The following is a 23,169-nucleotide window of genomic DNA, read 5'->3' as shown; positions in this document are numbered from 1 at the left end:
GATCTGAGAGGTACCTGCAGGTTGGATGGAGGGTGGGCATGGCTTTTCTACTGTCAGGTTTCTAACCTGTTGTTAGTAAGAGCTCATTCTTTATCCAAATGTTACATAATCCCACTTTAAACCTGTAGACCTACAGTAACACTGCAAACCCCAGACCCTGTAGTCACTTAATTCTGAGGCAAACACCCTGACCAAATCCATTATTAGTGGGAAATGACAACTCGAGGAAATATGGCAAAGTAAAAAGCAGAGATTAAGACCTGTTTTAAGTGATTTAGGTTTGGGTTTTTTTTTTTTTTTTTTTTTACTTGGTAAGCAATACCTGAGGCTTTCTGAGGTTTCAGAATAGTCTCTTCTAGTCATATTATTATTTTTGGTGTGACTCTTCAGAACATTTGTCCCTCTCAGAAACTCTGCAGTAGAAGCCTATCCATAGTTGCCAATACTATGCAGCAACATAGTTGGGACCTGAGGAAGCTCAGCCCATAACAGTGGAGAACATGTCCTTAAAATCCTGGGAATACAAAGTTTTGCTCCAATTCCAAAACTGTGGAGAGGCTTATCACACTTACAGCTGCAGAACAAACTGTTTTATTTTGAAAAGGACTTTTAACCACCATGTCCTCTGTAGTTGTGTTAAATTCTGTGTGTATGTTTGTGTCTCCTTTCTCCTGCTGAGTTTCCTGCCTCCCTGTGCACACAAAGGGTTAGCAGGGCCACAAGAAGCAGAGAAGCACAAATGTGTGTTTTTCTGCGCTCCTAATGTACTGAGGGATGTGGAGAGCTAAGCTCTTTGCTTCCTGGTCGAGAAAGTCTGGTTTGGGACATTCTTGACTCCCTCTACCAAAATGCCACCTGCCAGCCAGGATAGCAACGGAAGGTAACAGGAAGAGATAAGGTACAAGAGATTGATCTCCAAGAAAATGGATCATCATTACCACTGACTGTTGACTAGGCAGCTCTTCCTCTTCCTCCTTCTGTGAAGAAGGCAGTTGAAGGGGGCCCAAAAAGGAGTTTGGAAGAAGGGAAGGAAGGTTGTGATGAATCTCACTGTAGGTATTGCTTTATACAAGGATTGCCTAAAGTTTGTGTGTTCTCAGCCAGACTGTCTAGAAAGTCTCAATGACAGTCACTCCTTTTCTCTTTTGGCCATCACCCTCTTCTAGTCATTTGATTATCATCTCATGTGAATGTCCAAGCGCAAACCTTCATTCCACAGGTGTCTAGGGCAACTTCCATGATCAGTTGTGAAGCCTTGGGTGAATTTAAGTAGCAGTGACAGAAAGTGTGCTGTCAGTGCCTTAACTCAATCCATTTTTAGACCCATCAGCTGCCACTGCTGAGTAGCTTCTTTGGCATCCCTTCTAAGTTTGTTTAAGTTGGACATTTAGACACTAGCAAATGCTGCCTTTGGAGAACTATTGTTCTGTGGTTTCCCAGTATTAAAAGCAGGATATTTAGAACATTTGAAATACAGAACTAAGTGAACTTTTGCTAAGTTGTGCTTTGATATGTTTCTGCTGGGAGCTGTTTTTTGTGTACTTTGACATTTTTTGAAAGAGAAAATTTTCACAGACAAAGACTGGATAGCAAGTGGATTGAATGGGCAGTTCGGATAAGAAATAACCATTTTCCCTGCTATGCAAGTGGATTTTTTAAAAGGAATACAAGATGGATATTGGAACCTGCCTTACAAGTGCCAGACGAACATAGAATTAGTACTTCTTGGTGAAAGAAAGTGTGATATTAAAGTTCTACTAAGCGAAAATGTGATATTAAAGTTCTACTAAGCTTTTTTGTCTTCTGTAACTTTATTTTTTTAATTCCTGCATTTCCAATTACTTAGAAAAATACATAACTCTTTATGCAGAGTGTTGTTACCTCTGATATGAAGGAATAATGAAAATGCTTTTCTCTGAAACAGAAGTAGGCAAAATGACACTTCATAGCTGGAGAAGAAAAAAATCTTGAGTTTGGTAAAAGGTGAGGGAATCACAGTCATCATTAAATAGATCATTATTTTATAATACATTAAGGAAATATTATTTTAAATTATCGGTGCCTGTTCTCTGTGGAGTACTTGTCAAATGTTACTTAATCCATTGCAAATAGTTTTGAAGATACTAAATTTATATCAGTTCCATCTGTTATAACATAGTGTACTCATCCTATCTTATATGCAGTTAAAGAACTTACTGTGTCTGTTGGAGATAATATACAAGTGATATTACCCAAAAATGAGGTTGAACTGAATGCCTTTGCTATCCCACCACCATCTACAGGTGAGTTGAATGCCTTGGTACACAAGGAGATGCACACACTACCTACTTGTAAATGCAGACAAGTTCTGAGTTATGTGAACATCCACCACTTGGGATAAAACAATTTTTCTCATTTCTAATACTGCCTCTTTTGTGGCTCCAACTGCAGAGAGGATTTCTTCTGCTGGATTTTAAAGAGGAATTTTTTTTTTAGGTGGCTTTAACTTTAAGACTGAACTCATTAGCCAGATGGTTCAATAGAAAACCTATAATTTCTACCAAAAGATGATGTGGCCTAGATTTCAGCATCTTGTTGTAAAGCTCAGGAGATGTGGGAAAGTGTGTTTTGAATGCAACATTTACCCTAAAACTGCCAGCTTCTGAATTGCAAGAGCAAGTAAAAGATGTTTCATAAGTACATGTACTTATTATGTACTATATATTGGCTTCACATGAAACTGTTTTTTGTGAAGGGGTCGATTATTTGTGATTACATCCTTGCTGCTTTACCTAGTTGCAACACACTGGGAGTTTAACATGTGGTCATACTGCTTCATTTTACAGGCTTAAGCAGTAGCGGTCATGATTTCATACTGTAGCATTTTATCTGATGAGTTGTGAACTCAATTTCTTTGTTTTATGGCCTTATCTTGAACACAAAACTGATTGTTCTTATGCTGTGTTATTGCTCTTAGAAACAGCCTACACCTATGAGTGGAGCTTAATCAGTCATCCTGCTGATTATAGTGGGGAAATGGAGCACAGGCACAGCCAGACTTTGAAGCTCTCTCATGTAAGTGAGCTGTAAGCTCAGGCTCATTATATTTGTGTGGTCCTTTCATATAATTGTAACCTGTGGGGAAGGGCATCTTGGTTCAAGGAGTTCAAATGGCTTCATGCCATCCTGAGTCTCTTCACTTGTTTGTGTCACCAAATTTATGCCAGTCTCTTGGCATGCTCTAATAATTTTCTAAGATAGAGTAAAGATTGGTCAGTGTTTGCTTCATATCCTCACTCTCAGACAGGGACTAGTGGCCTTTTATGTATGTGTTTATCATAGTAGTTTGAGGATTTGGGCATCCAGATTTATTCTTTTGTGATATGATTGTTAGATTTAAGCATATTTCTTTTGTATAATTCAACATGTAACCCTATCTGTGTTTGTCTCAGTTATCAGTGGGACTTTATGCCTTCAAAGTGACAGTTTCTGGTGAAAATGCCTTTGGCGAAGGTTTTGTAAATGTCACGGTCAAACCAGGTAAATCATTTGACTGATGTAATTAATTTCTTTGACACAAGTACAGCATACTTATCAAACAGTCTCTCAGTTACTCCTTGTCAAAGACATTGTCAGTCCAGTCATGCTGGTGTGTTTCATCCCTTGGTGTCTATAAGGGGTTTTAAGGAAGTAGAGCTAAGGGTCTTGCTCACTGTGTTTAAATGCTCTCTAGTCTTTCCCCCTCCTCAGGCAAAGCCCGAGATATCATCATGCTGCCTTTCCTGGTCCTGTTCTCCAGCTAGGGACAGCAGTCATGTGCTGATCCGGCTCTATCTGCAGCTTACAGTGCATGGCTCTGATCTGAATTACACCTCTTGGAACACTGCTGTGCCAGTGCACTGCTCATCAGTAACCTCTTCTTTGCCTTGTCCAAAAAGGACAGCAGTGCTGCAAAGCTGTGTGTCCTAGATTTAATCACTGGGGACTGTTGATCTGTAGACTTAACATTAGTTTTGCCCAGGCTTTCACTAATTTTTTTTTTCTTCCCCTTTTTTTCTTCCCCCCCTATCTTTCTCATAGCAGCCAGAATTAACCAGCCACCTGTTGCTGTTGCTTCACCCAAAGTGCAAGAAGTTTCTTTGCCTACAACTTCCACTTTCATCGATGGCAGTCGTATGTACTGGACCATCCTGTGCTTATATTCTATATTTTTAATGTACAGTTACAACATTATTGTTTGTCAATTACAAGTGAAATATCTTCTTCCTACACTTCTCAGAAGTTCCCTGACTAATGATTTATTTTGGGAATATGTGTCCAGTTATAGATTATTTTAATAAATTAAAAAATTATAAAACACAACCTTGCACTTGGAGATTGAAATGCAGTGCATCAGAGACTGCTACATCCAAACAGCAGCTACTCTTATAGCTTCTTCTTGTCCTGCCCACAGAGCCTCTGTACATAAATCATATGAAAGGTAACTTGGTGTGACTCTGTGGTTCATGAAGCATATTCAACTATACTTGTAGAGATAATTGTAGAAAACCAGCTAGGGATGAACGTATGAGCAACTTAAATATTCATTCCAGCAATTGCTACAAGAAACTGATGTATTTTTCTTCAATGAATGTAGAAAGCTTAGATGATGCGAAGATAGTGAGTTACCACTGGGAGGAAATTAAAGGTCCCCTGCGAGAGCAGAAGGCATCTGCTGACACACCTGTCTTGCACTTGTCTAACCTTGTTCCTGGAAACTACACCTTCAGGTACCTGCATGATGATTTTCCTGGGGGCTTATCTGTGATACCAGCTAAATGTTTGGGTTTTTTCTGTGCTCACATGTATCTCCTCAAACAAAGAACTTATTTTTTCTTCTGCATACTATTGCTCTTCATTTTGCACAGTCGAGAAACATAGGGAACAGTTTTATTAAAAAAAGTTTGTAGTGATCCTTTATAACACAAAATTACAGAAAATAAGGTATCGTTAATGAAATATGTCCCCACTTCCAGCAATAACAACTGCGACAGACTATTTTTTTTCCCAGCTTAGAAGATGGCTAGTGCCCTGAATGAAACTATGAGTCAGGCTGTGAAAGTCGTCCTCTGAAGGGTGGTAACAAACAGAATATTGGCAGACTGATCCTCACAAGACACTGTTATGTGCTGATTTTACTAAGAGGCATTCTGTTCTTTATAAAAGCATTTGCCTTGCTACTGGTTGCCTTCATTTATGCATTGCTGAAGATGGGGTTGCCCACATAGTGGAAGCAATGTTTGTGGTTCAAGGTGCTTTAGTAAAAATCAGTCCTTTTTCTGAACTTAAAGTCCTGTATACACAGAGACAGACTTCCCATTGACCCACCTTGTCAGAGCCAGCATACATATACATTAACTGTGGTGCTTCACATTAAGTTTCACCAAAAGTTTTACAGCTTCTACTTTAATTCTGTATTTTTTACTGGAATTGGTCCATATCAGGCAGTAGCAGAAATGAGTGTTATTTTTTTTTTCCATGTTAGAAAGGGCAGAGTCTTGCTTACAAGCAATGCTTCTAAGTATGTTCCAAACCCTAGGGCATTAAGAAGTCAGTTGTTACATCTCTGCACCTTTGAGGGAGGCTGACTTACTTGAACAGTAGAGCAGTGTGTTGAAGATAACAAGAAATTAGCTGGTCAAAAAATTCAGTGCCCTTGATACACATGGATGTGCACCAATTGCAAAATGTACATATTTCCTAATGTCTGAGATAATAAGCACTAGTTTTGTTCCTGCTCAGGTTCCCTTCCATGTGGTCAGCTGTATGCAGTTTTCATAACAGAGGTAGATTAGAGATTAGTTGGTCATCACACTGCAGAAGTTTGCTTTCATCCCTTTGAAGTGCCTGCAGTAGTCTCATTTTAAGATTATTTTATGCTTTTGAGAGGCAGTAATGTTTGGGTTTTTTTAAAACCCTGTACATTTTTAGTTTTGTAACTTGATATTGATATTAAGTTTCATTAAAATTAGTAATGGTGTGCAATAAAGGAATAAGAAGTGAGGATCTGCTTCTGTTCTATAAGCAGGGCTTCTGAACATCCAGAGTAGTTTTATGTGTTTCACTATACTGTTTCACTGTAGGTGATGAATAAAATCCCTGTTTTTCACTGAGTACATTTCTAAAATAATTCTTAGTGAATGGTGAAGTTGCCATTGACAGCAGGTAAAGGGTTTAATCTGGGATCCAGAGTAACTAGGCTTTTTTTGTTGTTGTAGTTTTTCTTAAAGGTTGAAACTTGTGTTTGTAAAGTTTTCTGAATTTCTTTCCTGCTTTAGTTGAGGGATATGTGTGTCTGAAGCAGAAGTTCATATCACATAATCAGTGGCTTTTGTTTTGGTGGTGTTTGAAAAAGGGCCAGAAAAATATTAATATTTCAGTTTAGAAGTTGGCAGAAGTTCATCTTAACAGATACTGTTCTTCCTGTTGTAGACTCACAGTGATTGATTCAGATGGAGCAGCCAATTCCACCATTGCATCACTGACTGTTAACAAGCCAGTGGATTACCCACCTATTGCTAATGCAGGACCGAATCAGGCAGTCACTTTGCCCCAGAACTTCATCACACTGAATGGAAACCAGAGCAGTGATGACCATGAAATTGTCAGCTATGAGTGGTCGCTCAGTCCCAGAAGCAAAGGCAAGGTTGTAGCAATGCAGGTATGTTTATTTCTCCTTGCACAGGACTGAAAACCTCTTTTATCTTTGCCTCTAACATGAGCAAACACATACCTAAGTAACTGCTCAGAGACACTGAAATACCTAGAGTGATGGGGTTTTTTTGTTTGTTTTTCTCTCACATGTATTCACCTCTTCTTTTAGATACTACTTTTAATTCCTTTTCTTTTTTTTTTTTTTTTTTTTTTTAATTCTTTGGGGCCAAACAAACTTGCTTGTTCCCTGGTGGTTTGCAAAGACTTCAAGTTCACATTGTCTGTCCTGGAACCCTAGAGGCTGTTTCACAGGCTCCCATCTTCTGAGGCTCTGGGCAGGCTGAAAACTAGTTATAGAAGAATGTGGGAATAGTCAGAGTTTTCTTGAAACACTCTCTCCTGGAGAGACTAGAACTCAAATAGAAACTTAACTTTCTGAGTGAAAGATGACAATACCTTTTGGCAGTGTTTATACAGCAATGCTCTGTAGTGGATTTTTATGCTCACTAAAACATGGATTTCCAGTGAGGGCTTACAGAATTTGTTATCTTATTTTCATGACTGTTTTTGTTGATATATATATATATATATATATATATATATATATCTCAACAAAAACAGTCATGAAAATAAGATAACAAATTCTGTAATTTATAATTACAGAAATTTATAATTTCTGTAATATATATATATCTGTAATATATATATATAATATGAAAATATTTATTCTCCGATTATATATATATATATTTAATCTGAGAATAAATATTTTCATTTGATTTGCATTTGGTAAGTTGGAGATTCTTACAGCTCTGTAGGCAGTTGAGATAATTTATGTAATGAATCCAGCTGAAACTCAGGAGCAATTTTTTTATGAATTTGATTTCTGCCATGTTGGCAAATGCTTTAGATCTTCAGAATTGAAAGGCGATCACTGTAGATCTATTTAGGAAAGAAGTAGTATTATTAATGCAAGGCTACACTGTAGAGGAAATTAAAGATTATGGAACGATTTATAGCATAATGACTTTTTCTGATCATACACCAAGACAAAAACTTTGCAAAAGCACCCAAGCAAACTGAACTTGTAGTTTTTGAGAGCTGTTCAACAGTGAAGCAACCTTTCTGAAGGAAGGGAGTGACTGCTCGAGATATCCAGTGGATTCACTGGGTATTTAATGTGGAAATCCAAGTGCATATTACAGTTTCTTTTCAACAGACTAGTAATCTTTTTCATGTGCCTGAAGCTGAGGGTCATAGAATCATAGAATGGTTTGAGTTGGAAGGAACATTGAAGATCATCTTGTTCTAACACCTTGCCATGGGCAGGGATGTCACTCACTATACCAGATTGTTCAGGGCCCCATCCAGTTTGGCCTTAAACAGTTCCAGTGATGGAGTATCCACAGCTTCTCTGGGCAAACTGTGCCGGTGCTTCACCACCTTCTGAGTAAATAATTTCTTCTAATATCTAATGCAAACCTTCTTCCTTTCTTTGAAATTATTCCCTCTTTTCTTGTCTCTATCTGCCCATATAAAAAGTCCCTCTCCCTCCTTTTATAAGCCCCCTTTAGGTACTGGAAGACTTCAATGAGGTCTCCCCAGAGCCTTCCCTTTCCAGGCTAAACAACTCCAACTTTCTCAGCCGTTTTTTGGAGAGGTGCTACAGCCCTCTGACCCATCTTCATGGCTCTTCTCTGGACCACTCCAGAGAATGCTGGTCTGTGGTGTATTATGTGATATCTGCTAGTTAGAATGCAATGTAACAAGTACCTCTGCTGGTTAGTTATTAATTTAATCAAATCTCTTTGTTCTTATTGTCATCTTTATTAAAAAAAAAAGAAAAAAAAGCCAAACCTATTTGCATTATGATTTGGTATTCCTCATATGAGAGATGCCACAAATGTTCATTTTACTGGCAAAAGGACCTATAGCAGGTCCCAGTCATTTAATGAGATGCTATAGGTACCAGCAAATGCTCATGGAAGAGTAAACTCAGGACAGAGTTGTCGCGTTTAATAGGTTGTGGGTTTTTTTCATAACCCTGTTTTTTCTGGTGTATTGGATTATGTAACCTAAAAATGTGCATTCTATTTAATCTCTTGAAAGCTGTTTTTTTGGGGAGATGTTTTGCCCTTCTTTTGCCCCTCCAGGGAGGAAGGAGGAGGATGCCTCCTGATAATGGCCCAGCCATTAAAACCAAGTGGGGCAGTGTTTCTTAATCTCTTTCACCACCCCTCCATCCTCCAAGGAGACATGTTCTGATAATAGGCCATTAGGGCCCACCAATGACATGACACATTACTCCATCCCATTGTGAGATGCTCCATGCAGTGGGGGAGGAGCCAACTGTTCCCAGCTAGATAAAAGCTGGGACTGAAGGACACAAGGTATCCTGTTTTTCCACTGGGTTCCTGGAGGAAGACTGGACCCATCTCACCACCACTGGATTTTTTACAGGACCATCTCTACTTCACAGAACCACATCTGTTACTCCAGAAGGACTTATCTGGACTGCTTCCAACACTCTGATCACCAGGGTGCCAGGTCGACTCCGTGAGGGTTTTTTGCAGGATCCTTGTTTGCTTCCTTGCTTTTTTTTTTTTTTTTTTTTGTACTACTACATTTGTATTTTCCTTTTTATTTTTAATATTCCTAGTAAAGAACTGTTACTCCTATTTCCCATATCTTTGCCTGAGAGTCCCTAATTGCAAAATTATAGTAATTTGGAGGGAAGGGGGTTTACATTCTCCATTCGAAGGGAGGCTCTAGTTTTCCCTGGCAGACAACTGTCTTTCAAAACCAAGACACCTGGGTTCAAGTCAAGCTTGGTTTTGCATTTGACAATTTTTAGTACTAAAGGATGTAATATTGTTTGCTTTTAGAATATCCCTAAGGAAATGGAATAAGCTGCAGGAATTTTCATCAGTGTTTAATTTCCTAATTCAGAATGGTTGTCGAGAAATAATGCAGTGGTTATACCAACAGAAGAAATTAGGAATTATTGCCTATATATATTTCTCTGGGTTGGTAGGAACAGTTGCAATAGTGAACGTGTTACCTCTGTCTGTGCACCAAAATTTAAGCCTCCTCTTTATCTGCAAGGCGTATAAACTCCTTGCTCAAACACTGTATTTAAGCGTTTCTTTTTCTTTACATTTGCTCTGTAAGACCTTTCATTACCCACGACCTTTTCTGTTTTGTCTCGTGCTCTGTCCTTATGGGTGCTGCGAAGGGCGTGCGGACGCCGTACCTGCAGCTCTCTGCAATGCAGGAAGGAGATTACACGTTCCAGCTGACTGTGACGGACTCAGCGCGACAGCGCTCCACAGCTGAGGTCACACTGATCGTGCAGCCTGGTAAGTCACTGCAGGCATGTCTGGGTCCCCCAGGGCTGGCCCAGCCTGGTGCCTTGGTGCCATTCTCCAACACCTGCTCTCCCCACATTGCACCACTGATATGGCAGCCCCAATGCCTGGTACCCCTGGATCAAGGGGTTCCTTATCAAACTCCATTTTCTGTCAATGCAGGCAGTTAAGTATAGAATCAATCAAACAAAATCCAGGTGGTGATCCTGAGGGTTCACATCAACGTACAGTTCACAGGTTATATAAGGCAACAGAGGTCTGTTTGAATGTGCTTCTAAAACCCAAATTGTAGGTCTTGAGTTTCATGTCCTACAAAATCTGTTTTGAAAGCTGCTCAGAGCATCAATCAGTGCTTTGCTCAGTTTTCTTATTGTTTTGCAATTCTCCTGTAAGAGTCCTTGTGTGATTTGAATTCACTTGAATTCCATTGTGTTTCCTAGGAAAAAGTGTCGACCAAGGACTTTTCAAAAGCTGCATCTTTCACATGTTTATTTATGTGTAAGAGCCAAATGATGAATAAGCCCAAGTGATCTGGGCCTCATGTGATTTTTTTTTTAGTGCCTTTTTCTTTTACAGTATGTTTACTTTTTACATCCACAGTGGCTTTTTCTGTCCATGTGCAGGTCTCACATTCCGCCATGGGGGAATGCTTTATCTTCCTGTTGCCACTTAATATACATCTTTTGTAGATGATCCCTTCTGAGGCAACTTTACAGCAGTCATTCACTGCAGAAATCAAGAACATGAACTGGAAGTGTGGTGTGTGGTGGTGCCTTTTAGGACCCGTTATAGTGTGGAGTTAGAAAGATGCTATTGCTGAAGTTAGGCCCAAGGGTAAATAAATACCCAGGAAAATGGTAGCATTGCCAGTTTTACCATGTCACAAAAGGATAGGCTGAAAACAGAGTAAGAGGTTATGTTTCTGTGCTAAATTCTCAAAAACTCTAAATTGGCATTAACACAGTGGCCTTGAACAGCAGACAGAATGGGTCAGTATCTTCTCTATGGGCAAAGAATCATATTTGTGTGGGAGGTTTTGAAAGGGATAGACAGAACAATAGCCCACCATGCATGTTTTGTGACATTTCACGAAATGCATTGGGCATGCAGCAAGATTTTTGGGAGCGTGACTGTGCCTTCAGATAGGACTATGAAAAAGGAGTGCTTGCTGTGGGGTTTGAGATCCCACTTGCTGTGGGATTTGGCTTGCTGCACAGATGACCTCTCCCACCTGCTGGCTTGCACATCATACTTGTGGTTTGTACCTTTTGAGCCAATATATCAAAATTTTATTAAAATACCCCCTGTAAAATCTGATTGGCAAGCCTTGCCAGTGATTACCTAGTAAATGTCATACACTAAATACTATTTTTGCAGAAAATAACAGTCCTCCAGTAGCAGTGGCTGGTCCTGACAAGGAATTGACCTTCCCAGTAGAAAGTACTACATTGGACGGAAGCAAAAGCCAAGATGACCAAGGCATTGTCTTCTATCACTGGGAAAATATCAGGTATCCAAAGATTTTACTATTCTTCAGTAAAATAGAGGACAAAATGAAAGCGATTGGGTCTAGAGCCTCATGCTCAATCCTGCTTTCAGGACAATCCCACTTGGGCAGTAATAGCATAAGAAATAGAAATTTTAAGTTGAACTTGAAAAGCTCAGGCAGTATCTATGTTTTACAATGTTTCATTTTGAGGCCTACTTTTATAAAGTTAAGAGAAAATGACAGGAACTTCTGTGTCTCCTGTTAGAAAGCAAGTAGCAGGCTTGGGTTGCATCCTGTAACATGCAAAGTTGTTGTGGCTCATTATTTGGGTTTATATTGTATTTCATTTTTATATTGGGTTTTGTAATGATTTCTTTTGTACCACCCTGTTCCCCTGAAAAATGTATCACAAGGTTTGTCCCTGCTCCATCTCCCCGCCCATCCTCCCACGCTGGAATGTAATCCAACTCTGTTCCACTCCCACCTTATTCCTGATTGGGTAGTGCCTTGTCCCTGCCTCTAGCCCCTTCTCCCTGGGTAAAAGCAAGGAGACCACGTGGGAAAATCTCTCTTGCTCTTGGGACCGAGACGGGGACTGGACTGAGCTCCAGACTCTGCGTGGGCAGGACCCCAGCATGAAGTCATGATTCCCCCCAGACCAAGGGCAGACTCTTTCCTTTTGCCATCAACAGACGCCTGTTCTCTCTAAAGGAAAAGGTTCCAGCAGCCTCTGGGATCTTTAAGGCCCTGAATGGAAAATTCCTCCTGGCGTAGTTTCTCTCTCAAGCTAGCCAAGGCTAAAATGGAGGAGGGGCTCCGGGGGAGAGAGAGCCACTTCACAAAGTTTTTCCATTTGTGCTTAAAACTAGAGTTTCTCAGTCACTTGTTTATTGAACAGTAAAGTGTCGGTGACTTTGCCCTGAACTTCCGGTAATGGATGACTAAATCTTGAATGATGATTGAAAATATTTTACAAAACCTTATAATTGTATGTTTATGTGCAAACCTAACTGATCCTTAATGAAAGGGCAAGATATTTTAACTCATGCAGCTGTCGTACCCAGTGCAGAAAGAGGTCTGCTGGCAGCCTGTACAGGTGATGACTGGCTCTTAGAGCAATGTAATTTGCATGAAATAGCTATTAGTTATAGTTCTATTTTCTTGCTTTCATGAAATAGAACTGTGGTGAGGTTGAACTTCTAGGGGGTATTTGCTGCTCTTCTAATAGGTGGGAATGTGTGCTTGTGCTTCGAATGTATTGAAAACAGGCATTAATTAATTCTCTAAACTTACTCATGTCTCAAATACTTCTTTAGCCATCAGTGCTTATAGCAGTAGTAGAACTACAACACATAAAATCAAAAGGCCTGAGCAATGCTGCTGAACTCACAGTTCGGCTGGCTGGACATCATTATTGTTGTGAGATGTTTTGTTTCAGTGGGCCAAGCTCCGTACAGATGGAAAACGATGACAAGGCAATAGCAACTGTGAGTGGTCTCCAGGTTGGTACCTATCACTTCAGGCTGACTGTGAAAGACCAGCAGGGCTTGAGCAGTGCATCTGTGCTCTCCATTACTGTGAAGGAAGGTAAGCCTGGCTGCTGCTTCTTAGGGCTTGGTGGGCAGCTGGACAGTTCATTCAGTTGCTGACGGAATGTGAAGGAAATCAGAACAGAAAGCTATAACATATTTGTTGTTATATTTCAAATGTGTTTAAGAAAACTTCTCTTTTGTAGTAAAGCAGTATTGTGAGTGACTGGCAGAATGAATTTCATTTGATGCAACCTGTTTTAGTGTTCAATATATGCAAAATTAGTTGTAATAAACTTGCTCCAAAATAATATTTTTGACAATTGCGTGTCTACATCATCAAGAAGATATATTTTTATTTTATCCTTGAAATTAAGCTTTGAGCAGAAAAACAGTTTTACTGTGGATTTTAAAGTAACATCCAAGAAGTGACATCCCAGTGAACCAAGTTCCACTTAAAAATTTAGTATTAAAAAAAACTGGGTTGTTTTTTTTGTTTGGTTGGTTTTTTCTGTTTTGTTTTTGGCTTTGTGTTTTGTTTTGGGGTTTTTGTGGGTTTTTTGGTTGGTTGGTTGGTTTTGGGCTTTTTTTGGTTTGGTTTGGTTTGTTGGGGTTTTTTTTGTTGTTTTTTTTTTTTTTTTAATTTTGGTGGTATGTTGTGGTAGTGAGTGTTTTGTTGTTGTTGGGGTTTGTTTTTTGGTTTTTTTTTTTTTTTAATTTTACAGAGAAGCAGTTGCTGTAGTGTGGGGTATTTTAGATTTTTGGATTTTTTTCCCCAATGCACATGCTGTGAAAGATGCTTTAGGATAATCATAGTATCACAGCATGATTTGGGTTTGAAGGGACCTTGAAAATCATCTCATTCCAAACCTCCTGCCATAAACTGGGACACCTTCCAATTGACCAGGCAGCTCAAAGCCCCATCCAACCTGGCCCTGGATATTTCCAGGGATGTGTTGATGTCAGCAAGCCCAGGATTGGCTTTCAGGACTGTGAATGCACGTTGCTGGGTCATGCTGAGCTTCTTGTCAGTCAACACCCCAAGTCCTTCCCTTCAAGGCTTAGTGGTGTTATGCTGACTATTCCACATCCAGTCTCTGTCCAATTTATACATGGGATTGGGATTACTGTGACCCATTTGCATCTTGGAGACGAAGCTGGACATTGTTTTACTTATATACATCATTGCTTGAACTGTTTCAGAGTTTTACTTAGTGCTCAGTTAGAAATATGTGGCAACAGCTCGGCCCAAAGGTGTCCATGGTCTTGTTTGTGCTGTGAACTATAGCCACAGTAAGTTCTGTCTACTGTTGCAGGTTTGGTATAAAAAATACTCATTTTTCAATAACCATGTTTAGTCAACTGGTTTTACTTGAAAGAGACACAACCCTATGCTGTTATTGCCAAAACCCTTGAGATCTGCCCAGGACTGAATTATTTATGTCCAACTATTTGTGTCCAGTGAGGTATTTTGCTCAGCCCCACAGCTTCCTTGAGCCCTGGCTTACTATTTGTGTTATGAAAAAAAAATCTGATGCCTGGTTTCTGGAAAGAGAACATGTTCATATTTCTTTGACTTTTTTTCACCATATGCCCAATTCATGCTAGTTTCACTGCTAGTGGTGTGCAAAAAACATTTGGGAATTAGACTTAAGATTAAGTTTCCTGATTGCATTTTGCCTAAATTTTTGAAGATGTAAGATCTTGCACAAACTGCTATTGGGTAATAAGTGATTTTCCAGATGAGAAGGTCCCAGCATGGTGATCTCACGCTGGGCTGTGTTTCTAAGTCGGCAGAAAATCTTTTTGCTTGACTGAGAAGATTTGATGCTTAAGTTATTGTGAGACTGTAAATAGAATATCTCACAATGCCTTTTGAAACTGCAATAAGCTCAGAGACAGATTTTGTATACCCACTCATCCTTTCCCTGTAGCTTTGACATGAGGTTCTGTTATTGTCTCTAATCAGCAGGTAAAGAATTGTAGCATGGGTGTATTGCCAATAGCATGTCACATATTTTGAAAGTAAATTCTTCTCCACTATTTTTATGGCTAGAAAACAACAGTCCACCCCGGGCACATGCTGGTGGGAAGCATGTTCTAGTCCTTCCAAACAACTCTGTTACCTTGGATGGCTCAGGGTCTGCTGATGACCAGGGAATTGTGTCATATTTGTGGATTCGAGATGGTCAAAGCCCAGCAGCTGGGGTAAGTTTCTTGAAGGTTTTAACAAAATTTGGCTTTTGTTATGCACGTAACTGCAGGGAGAGCAGGTTCGACCCATAAGATGCTGTCAGGTGTGGTGCCTGTTTCTGGTTTGTCTCCCCTGCTCTGTGTAAGGCTGTGGTTCAAGAGGCTGGTAATATTTTAGGTACAGCTAAAGAATATAGTAACTAAGGACTGCAGCAGTACTTAGTCCTTAGTCCTATGCAGAGTAATTGGTGATATTATGAAGCTAATGTGTTTAAAAGAAAAAAAAAAAAAAAATCTGAAATACAGATATTCCAAAGAAGGAAGTGTCTGAGAGAGCAAGTACCAGTAAAGAGTAAGGAATCCTGCCTGATAGCATATGAGGTAAAATTTAAAGTTTAAGGTAAAAATGGTGTTTGGCATTATATGTGTAGGTACCTTTCCTGGCAGACGATGGTGGTTAGCCTGTGGCGTTAGGGCAGGGGGTTCTGCTCTCTGAGTGGGGCAGACAGCGTAAATACCTGAGGATAAACTTCAGTTATATGTCGTCTAATAAAACTGGGATAAGTTTTTTCCCTGTTTGCAAAATGTGTTGTGGACAGCTCATTGGTCTCAGGAAGACAGCGGTAAATCAGCAAGTACTGGGAGAGGAGATAAAAGCAAAGTCATAGAAAAAAAAACCTTCCAGAAGCAATTTACATGGGGGTGTAAGAATTGAAGAGATTTCGTTTAAATATAGCTGGAAGAGTTGATAGTTGAAAATGAACTCCAAAGAGAAGAAATTAGTAGTTAAGAAAGCAGAACTAAGGATATGGAATAAAATTGAGAAATAATATTGTAACTGTCTTGGATTTTCAAGAAGCTGGGTTCTTCAGACTGTCAGCTGTTCTCTCTTTGGGTATTTTTAATGAAAATACCCATAGTGTGCAGACATCCTCATTAACTGTCATTTCCAAATTTCATTACTCTGCTATAAACTGTGGGCAGATCACATTTGTCCCAAAAGTCAAAGCAAGAACACACAGCATCATACCAGATAGCTGACTTGATAATGAAACCTGCATCTTTCTCTGAGGGTGAAATGATTCAGGACCTTGTTTTTGCAGGATGTGATCCATGGCTCAGACCACGAGGCAGTACTACAACTAACTAATCTTGTGGAAGGAACCTATATTTTCCACTTGAAAGTGACGGATACTAAGGGAGACTCAGATGTTGATTCAGCAACTGTTGAAGTGCGGCCTGGTATGACAATTAAAAGGTCATCGACATGTTGTGAATACCATATCTTTGTTCTCCTTTTCACTTATTTATTCTGATGTTGATGAGAATCTCTGACATTAAAACACAGAGCAAACAGGTCTCTCTCTTTCTACCTTCTTACTGTTCTTTCCACTTTCTTACAGACCCAGGCCCAAGTGTGTTAAAAGATGACATCAAGATCCTTTACTACAGTTGCTGTAGCTGGGACCATAAATAAATAAAAATTACACTGACTAGTTAATATTTTCATTAGGCTGTTACTGCTTCTGATTTATTGTAGTTTTTTTTATTTCTTTTTCTGGTTGTTAATTAGTTTGGCCCATAGAAAGAGATGGGAGCTGACCATTAAATTTAAGTACAAATGCTGCTGTTTGATAACTAAAAGTGTGGCTTTGTTTGTTTTTCTTCTTTCATCCTGAGAGACCAAAAAAATCCTCAAAGAACTTCAGGGAATTGTAAATGCAGGTGAAATAGCTAAATGATAGAAGTTAAAGTCTCAGGAAAAAAGTCTGAAATCTTGGGTCTGTCAGATACCTTGTTTGATCAGGCTCCTGGGCAATGATTTTATTTCTGTTCCTCAGTTTATTGCTGAATGTAGTAATAGTAATTGGATCATTATTCTCATGAGATATCTGTGAAGTTTGTTTTGTTTGCAAGGCACTCAGGAAGTTCAAGCACTGTATATAAAAGAAACCTCAGTTTGTTAGGGTAGGCAGGGTAAATATACCTGATATTTCTCAAATTTACCATCCTCATTTAGGCTTGCTCAGTCTTGCATGCTACAATACAAGTCCATCTTTGGCTCCCTTTTCCTGGATGGTAGTCAGTAGTAGATAACTAGCAGGGAACTTGGTAATTGGGCTCATTCTGGTGCTCACCTCTGACCAGGATGGCAGCATTTAGGAGAGCAGAAGTTGCTCTTCCACACGGAAATGTGTAAATGTTGAAAGTGCACCCTGAAGTACTTTATTTCTGTTGATGAGTTACTATCTTAGGACCCACCAGGTTTGTTTCATAGAGAATGTGACAAGATAAGCTGAGTACTTTTCTAGAGAACACAAAAGAGTTGGCTTATCAGTGATAAGTCTCATGCAGAAAGCTATAGTATTAATAAATACTTTCAAGTACTGCATGTTAGTACTGAAACACTTGCCAGGCTCTGAAGAAATAGCATGCTCTTCTTCTGTCAGATCCCAAAAGGAGTGGTCTGGTGGAGCTGATCCTGCAGGTTGGAGTGGGGCAGCTAAGTGAGCAGCAGAAGGACACTCTGGTGAGACAGTTGGCTGTACTGCTGAATGTTTTGGATTCAGATATCAAAGTTCAGAAGATACAAGCCTACTCAGACATAAGGTACAAAGATGCCCTGCTGTGCCAGAAAGACTTGTCATTTTCTTTGCCTCTCCACAGCACATAATTAGTTGCAAAATAATCTTTTCTAAGATGACAAAAAATGCTATACTTCTCAACAGAATATACTTTAACAGGTGAATTTCTTCTGTGGCAAAAAACTGATGAAGTAAACTCTGTGGAGGCTCAGAACTGAAGTATTATGTTTTAAAAAATCTCATTTTTTTCTCTACAGACTTTTTCCTTTAAAGAAAGTGTATGCATGTATATTTCAGTGTCTTTGTTCAATACAGTGCTGCTGTTTTTTCCAAATGCTGGATGGAGCGAGATAAACAGACTTTCTCACAGTGAAGCATGTATTGTATTTCAAAATAAGGTTCCAGCTCTATTTAATCAAACCTATTTTATTTCCCCTTTTTCCTTCTCCATGGTTTTGAGATTCTTAATATTTTTTAAACATTTTCCCTGGTAACTGGTGATAAAAATCCATTTTTTTGCACAGAAAACTCCACAGTGGATTCTCTTAAATGCGGTATTTTACTGTGAAGAAGAAATACTGCCTCTGCTCGGTGTAGAGTCCTAGAGATGGCTGTCTGTACCCAAAGAAACTTCTCAGCATGATTGGTAGAACCTGTTTACATGAGTTAGCTTTAAATTACTTCTTGTCAACTACTTGGTAATTTAAAACCCATTTTGGTGATTTAGCTCTTGGGGAGCCTCTTAAAGTTTAAAAACACAGTGTGGAAAGTCTACCATTTATAGCTATGATATTTTTAATCCCAGCTTTTCAAATTAAAATGTTCCCTGAAGTGTCTGATACAGGGTGAGATCAACACCACCCAACTTAAAAGTTGTGGATGACAGGGCAGGAGGGCTTACACATGAAGTACTTCAGATCCCTTGCTTCTGAGCTTTTTCTTATATAAAATTCAGTTTCTTAAAGCTAGTGAAATTGCTTCAGAGTGCTTCAGGCTCTGCATGAGAGTGGAGAAAAAAAATGTGTATACATACTTCTTAAACAAAAGTCAGGAAGACCAAGGAGGGAATTATATTTGCTGTTATCCTCCTCTGTCTTCTATGAAACTGAGAATCCCAAGAACTGATGGTGCTCCCAGCTCAGAATGAAGATCAGCTGACTGCTCCACAGAGTTCTCTAATCTTTATCAGTGGTGACATTGGCTTTCCAGAAGCAAAAAAGACTAAATGCTGTATGCCTTTATCCTTTATTGCTGAATGCCTGACAAAAGTGATCTGTGACAGCAGTCCTGACCTTAGCTGTTCTTCCTGCAGCACCGCAGTTGTGTTCTACGTGCAGAACGGGCATCCTTCCGCAGTGATCAAGGCATCAGATGTCTCACGGACTCTGCACATGCAGCTTTTGAAACAGAAGGCTGACTTCCTGCTTTTTAAAGTCCTGCGAGTTGACACAGCTGGTATGTTTTGGATTGTGCTTGCTCATCTCAGAACATTGCAGACATTTGGCTAACACAGCACCTGGAAACACTGCATGAAGTTTTTCTGCCATCTGGTGTCTGGGCTTGGTGGGTGTAACTTTACAAAAGATGATGTTGAGGACAGTACTTAAAATGCTTCATAATTTGTTTCATGATTAAAAGACATCATCTGTATTAGCGGACAAAAGCACATCTTAATCTCATCTGCATCAGTAAGGCCTGTGGAATGGGGATGAAGATACCTTACATACTACTCTTTCTTAGAAGATGTGCAAAATTTAATATAGCCATAAAGTAGATATGTTTCATGTCTCTGCTTCCTTCAGGGCTTTTAGAGTTCAGTAAATAGTCTTGTAATCTAACTTGTTCTTGTCTGCCTGTGTCAGGCAAAATGGGTGATCACTGTGTTACCCCCTAGTCTTCTACTCTTTGCAATGTACACAGGCCACTGGGGTTTCCTATAATGATTTCTTTCTTTTGCCCAAAAAGATGCTTGAACTTCTAAGCTTATTTTAAGCTTCACTAGTAATGTCAATCCTTAATGATCTTTAGGTATTACAGACATGACTTCTCCATAATTTAAAATCAGGACACAACAAGTACAAACAAAGTAAGCAAGCTCTGGTGATAAAATAGTCACTGATTTTGTAGTAAATTCTGTCTTTATTTACTGGTTGAAAAGGTGGTTGTTCTATTATAAATATACTCTGATTGCATTCTTTCTCCTCATAGCCAGCAGTCTGCTAGATTGTAGATCTATTTGACACATAAGCCCAGAGGAAAAGGAGTTTCAAAACATATCACTGTGTTAAGGGCCAGATGCTTTTCCAACCAATCTAGCCTAACATTAAGAGGATGTATGACAAGTTGTCCATTTACACAACTGACCCTGTGTTTGGTTCTGTTCTTAGCCTGTCTTTTGAAATGTTCTGGACATGGGCACTGTGACCCCATAACAAAGCGATGCATTTGCTACCAGTTGTGGATGGAAAACTTGATTCATCGTTATCTAAATGATGGAGAGAGTAATTGTGGTGAGTTTGGGTTTGTGGGATGTCTTTCAAGAGTAACTTCTTGTCATGTGAGACTGTTGATTATTTGTTCTCAGAGTGGGGAATATTTAACGAGGTAGATGCTGAGGCAAGACTAAAACAGTCTCTGTTTTCCAGCCCAACAATACCTTCCTGTAGAAAGATATTTGAATAATTTCTTGCAAAGATATCTTGACAGTAGTAGCCTAAATTTTACAGAGAATCACTATTTAATGAAAAAAAAGTGAAAATTTGGTCATGGGAGGGAGATTTTGCAATAATTTGGGGCCAGTTAGAGGGGTTGTTGAATAACATGAGCATTACAAAGCTTTTGAGTAGGACTGTTGCAAAGCTGGGAAAGAGGCAGCAATTTCAGTTTTTCTGAGTGGGTGTTTGATGCTTCTATGCCAGAAGTATGATTTGATCTAAGCAAAGAAAACATCAGTGTTCTGGATTGACCAATACTGACCTTTAGAACCTGATAACACTGACAACTGTGAGTATACACATGTTGGAGTTCAAATTAATTGCACGTCTTTCTGTATCCTTTTCTGTTTTCCTGGATTTATAAATATGAATGTGCAGGTAAAAGGATCTACCTCTAATCAGCTCCTCTTTTGAAGACTTGAAGTGCCAGACCCAGAGTACCTCTGTTTATTTCAGTCAGGGAAATGACAACTGAGGTAGCAACCATGACCCTTTGCAGAATTGTCAGTTCTCACGTAGACTTCAAATATCTTGGGACAGTAAAAGGTATTTGAGAAGAAGAAAATTTTTGAATGTGCACTTTAATCTCAAAGCTTAAAGATTTTTAGGAATTTATCTAAGAATATGTTGGTGCTGAGTTTTCCTACATACCTGTTGCCACTCCCCATTCCTCAAGATTGGTTATTTTAATAGAGTTTTATTACAAGTTAGTCTATTCATATGACCTTACAAAACACTGTTCTGTTTATTTTTTCAGAGTGGAGTATACTCTATGTCACAGTATCTGTTTTTATTTTGATTGTGGTCATGGTAGGACTTGCCTGGTTCTGCATCTGCTGCTGTAAAAGGTACATAATTTGTGTTTCGATGGAGTATGCGCAAAAATTGCACACAACTGCCACGTTTTATTCCAGTCCATAGAACTAAACCACTGAGCTCATTTTGGACATGTGAGGAACTTCCTCTTGCTGTTTCTGCAGACACACGCTTCTTTTGAAAAAAAAGGGGCATCCATTTGTGTGTCTGTGTTCTTCTGCCTTATGAAAACCAAAAAGTTAATGTTGCAGTATCCTTCATATTAAGTGATAATTAATGTTAAAATGCTGAGAGTATACTGCAGATCTTCAGTCTCCTACTGAGTCTTGCAGGTACTCTACGCTAAGAAAAAAAAGGGACACCCTGAGGGTCACTGAAGTAGGAATGTTCTAGGCCATGGGAAAGGATCTGCTCCCAGTCTGGTTTCTCCCTTAGAGAGGAAGGGTGGGTGGCCAGGCGGCATGTGGCTCACAGGCAAGGAGTACAATGATCTCTGTCAAGCAGACTTCTTGCTTTCTCTTTTCTTAAACAAGAGCATTCATACTACTGAATATTGTTTCCCTCCTTGCCTCCCCTCCAGTCTTTCCTAGTGAGCTGATAAGAAATGCTCTTTCAAGTGACAAGCCCCTGCAAGTTCTGTCACTAGAGCAAGTGTTTTTGCTGCAGCTCAAACAGCTCAGCAAATACATAGCTCGTTCAGATTTTAGCAAAAAATAAAATGCCATCAAAATCTTTCTGGATTTTCATATTTTTCTAGGGTGTCTTTGCAGTATGTAAGGGATGTGTAGGAGTTGATACCAATTTTATTTTTCTGGTTGAAGGAACAGTGCTGTTAGTAGAAAACTTTAAATAGTAAAGTGTGTCCCATTCTACTCCCACAGTGTGGGGTGGAGCCTCACAGGCTTGTGTCTATTGGATGATTATATGAGGGATTTTTTTAATGAGTTCAGCTGCTTCTGTCCTTTGTCCTCATATGGCTTGTGCCTGAGAGTGAGGGCGGATTGATATAGATCCATATGAAAAAGAGGAGGGAATTACAGCATGGGACAGAATGTCAAGTGATTCCCTTTTCCTTGTGGAAACTATATGAAAAAGACAGTGTAGACTCAAGATTTGGCTGGAGAATTGGAGGTTTTAAAAACTTTGAGTTGCCAGATGAATTCTACAGGAGATCATGGATGGGAGGCCAAGGCTGGCTGTTGCTGTAATGCTGGCTGAGCAGGAAGGTTCAGCTTCTCCACTGTGAACTGTGGGGGGCACATGAATATTCATCTGCTATGTTGAAATTGAACAAATTGTGGCTTAGGAGAACAAATCAATCTGCCTTACTCTCTTCATCTTTCTATTATCAGTGCAAATTAACTATACCGTCTTGTCCATGTTGTACAACTGTCTTATTCATATGGAATATATGGAAATAATTTTAAGTGGAAGTAAGGAAGTACAATGACATTCTGTATATTGGGGTAGGTATATGAAAAGGAAGGGGGGACAGATTTATGTGTGTGCGTGAGAATTAAATGTCTTTTTGGTTACTATTTTTTTAGCAGGAAGAGGACAAAGATAAGAAAGAAAACAAAATATACCATCCTAGATAACATAGACGAACAGGAGAGAATGGAACTACGGCCCAAATATGGTATGAGCTATATGGCAGCTTGGGAGCTCACCCATCAAGCATGGAGGCAATGTGTCTGAATTGATACCTGTAGACAGGAGGAGCCCAGAAGCAGGCCTACAATTTGGGAATGGCAGAGACAAACAGACAGTGAAGTGGTTGGGGGAAAATCAGTTAATTTCTTT

General features: G+C 39.4%; 1 protein-coding gene across 4 annotated transcripts in view; it reads left to right on the top strand.

The window, feature by feature from the left end:
- The window catches only part of KIAA0319 (KIAA0319 ortholog), a 60,168-nt gene that overhangs the window by 31,353 nt on the left and 5,646 nt on the right, over nucleotides 1–23,169 (top strand). For 2 of the 4 annotated variants that reach the window (XM_040058293.2, XM_040058302.2), the window contains exons 5-20: nucleotides 2,184–2,282; nucleotides 2,957–3,054; nucleotides 3,432–3,519; nucleotides 4,060–4,152; nucleotides 4,616–4,748; nucleotides 6,451–6,679; nucleotides 9,908–10,031; nucleotides 11,418–11,550; nucleotides 12,968–13,116; nucleotides 15,115–15,266; nucleotides 16,355–16,493; nucleotides 17,702–17,861; nucleotides 19,149–19,291; nucleotides 20,224–20,346; nucleotides 21,308–21,398; nucleotides 22,914–23,005. In XM_040058293.2, coding sequence (XP_039914227.1) covers nucleotides 2,184–2,282; nucleotides 2,957–3,054; nucleotides 3,432–3,519; nucleotides 4,060–4,152; nucleotides 4,616–4,748; nucleotides 6,451–6,679; nucleotides 9,908–10,031; nucleotides 11,418–11,550; nucleotides 12,968–13,116; nucleotides 15,115–15,266; nucleotides 16,355–16,493; nucleotides 17,702–17,861; nucleotides 19,149–19,291; nucleotides 20,224–20,346; nucleotides 21,308–21,398; nucleotides 22,914–23,005 — 2,046 coding nt within the window. The remainder of the gene's footprint in view (nucleotides 1–2,183; nucleotides 2,283–2,956; nucleotides 3,055–3,431; nucleotides 3,520–4,059; nucleotides 4,153–4,615; nucleotides 4,749–6,450; nucleotides 6,680–9,907; nucleotides 10,032–11,417; nucleotides 11,551–12,967; nucleotides 13,117–15,114; nucleotides 15,267–16,354; nucleotides 16,494–17,701; nucleotides 17,862–19,148; nucleotides 19,292–20,223; nucleotides 20,347–21,307; nucleotides 21,399–22,913; nucleotides 23,006–23,169) is intronic. The other 2 variants (XM_040058310.2, XM_040058315.2) reach the window with 2 other exon arrangements.

This window comes from Hirundo rustica, chromosome 1, assembly GCF_015227805.2.
Source record: "Hirundo rustica isolate bHirRus1 chromosome 1, bHirRus1.pri.v3, whole genome shotgun sequence".
Lineage (NCBI taxonomy): Eukaryota > Metazoa > Chordata > Aves > Passeriformes > Hirundinidae > Hirundo > Hirundo rustica.
Note: the sequence above shows the minus strand (reverse complement) of the source record. Positions and strands in the feature narration are given on the sequence as shown.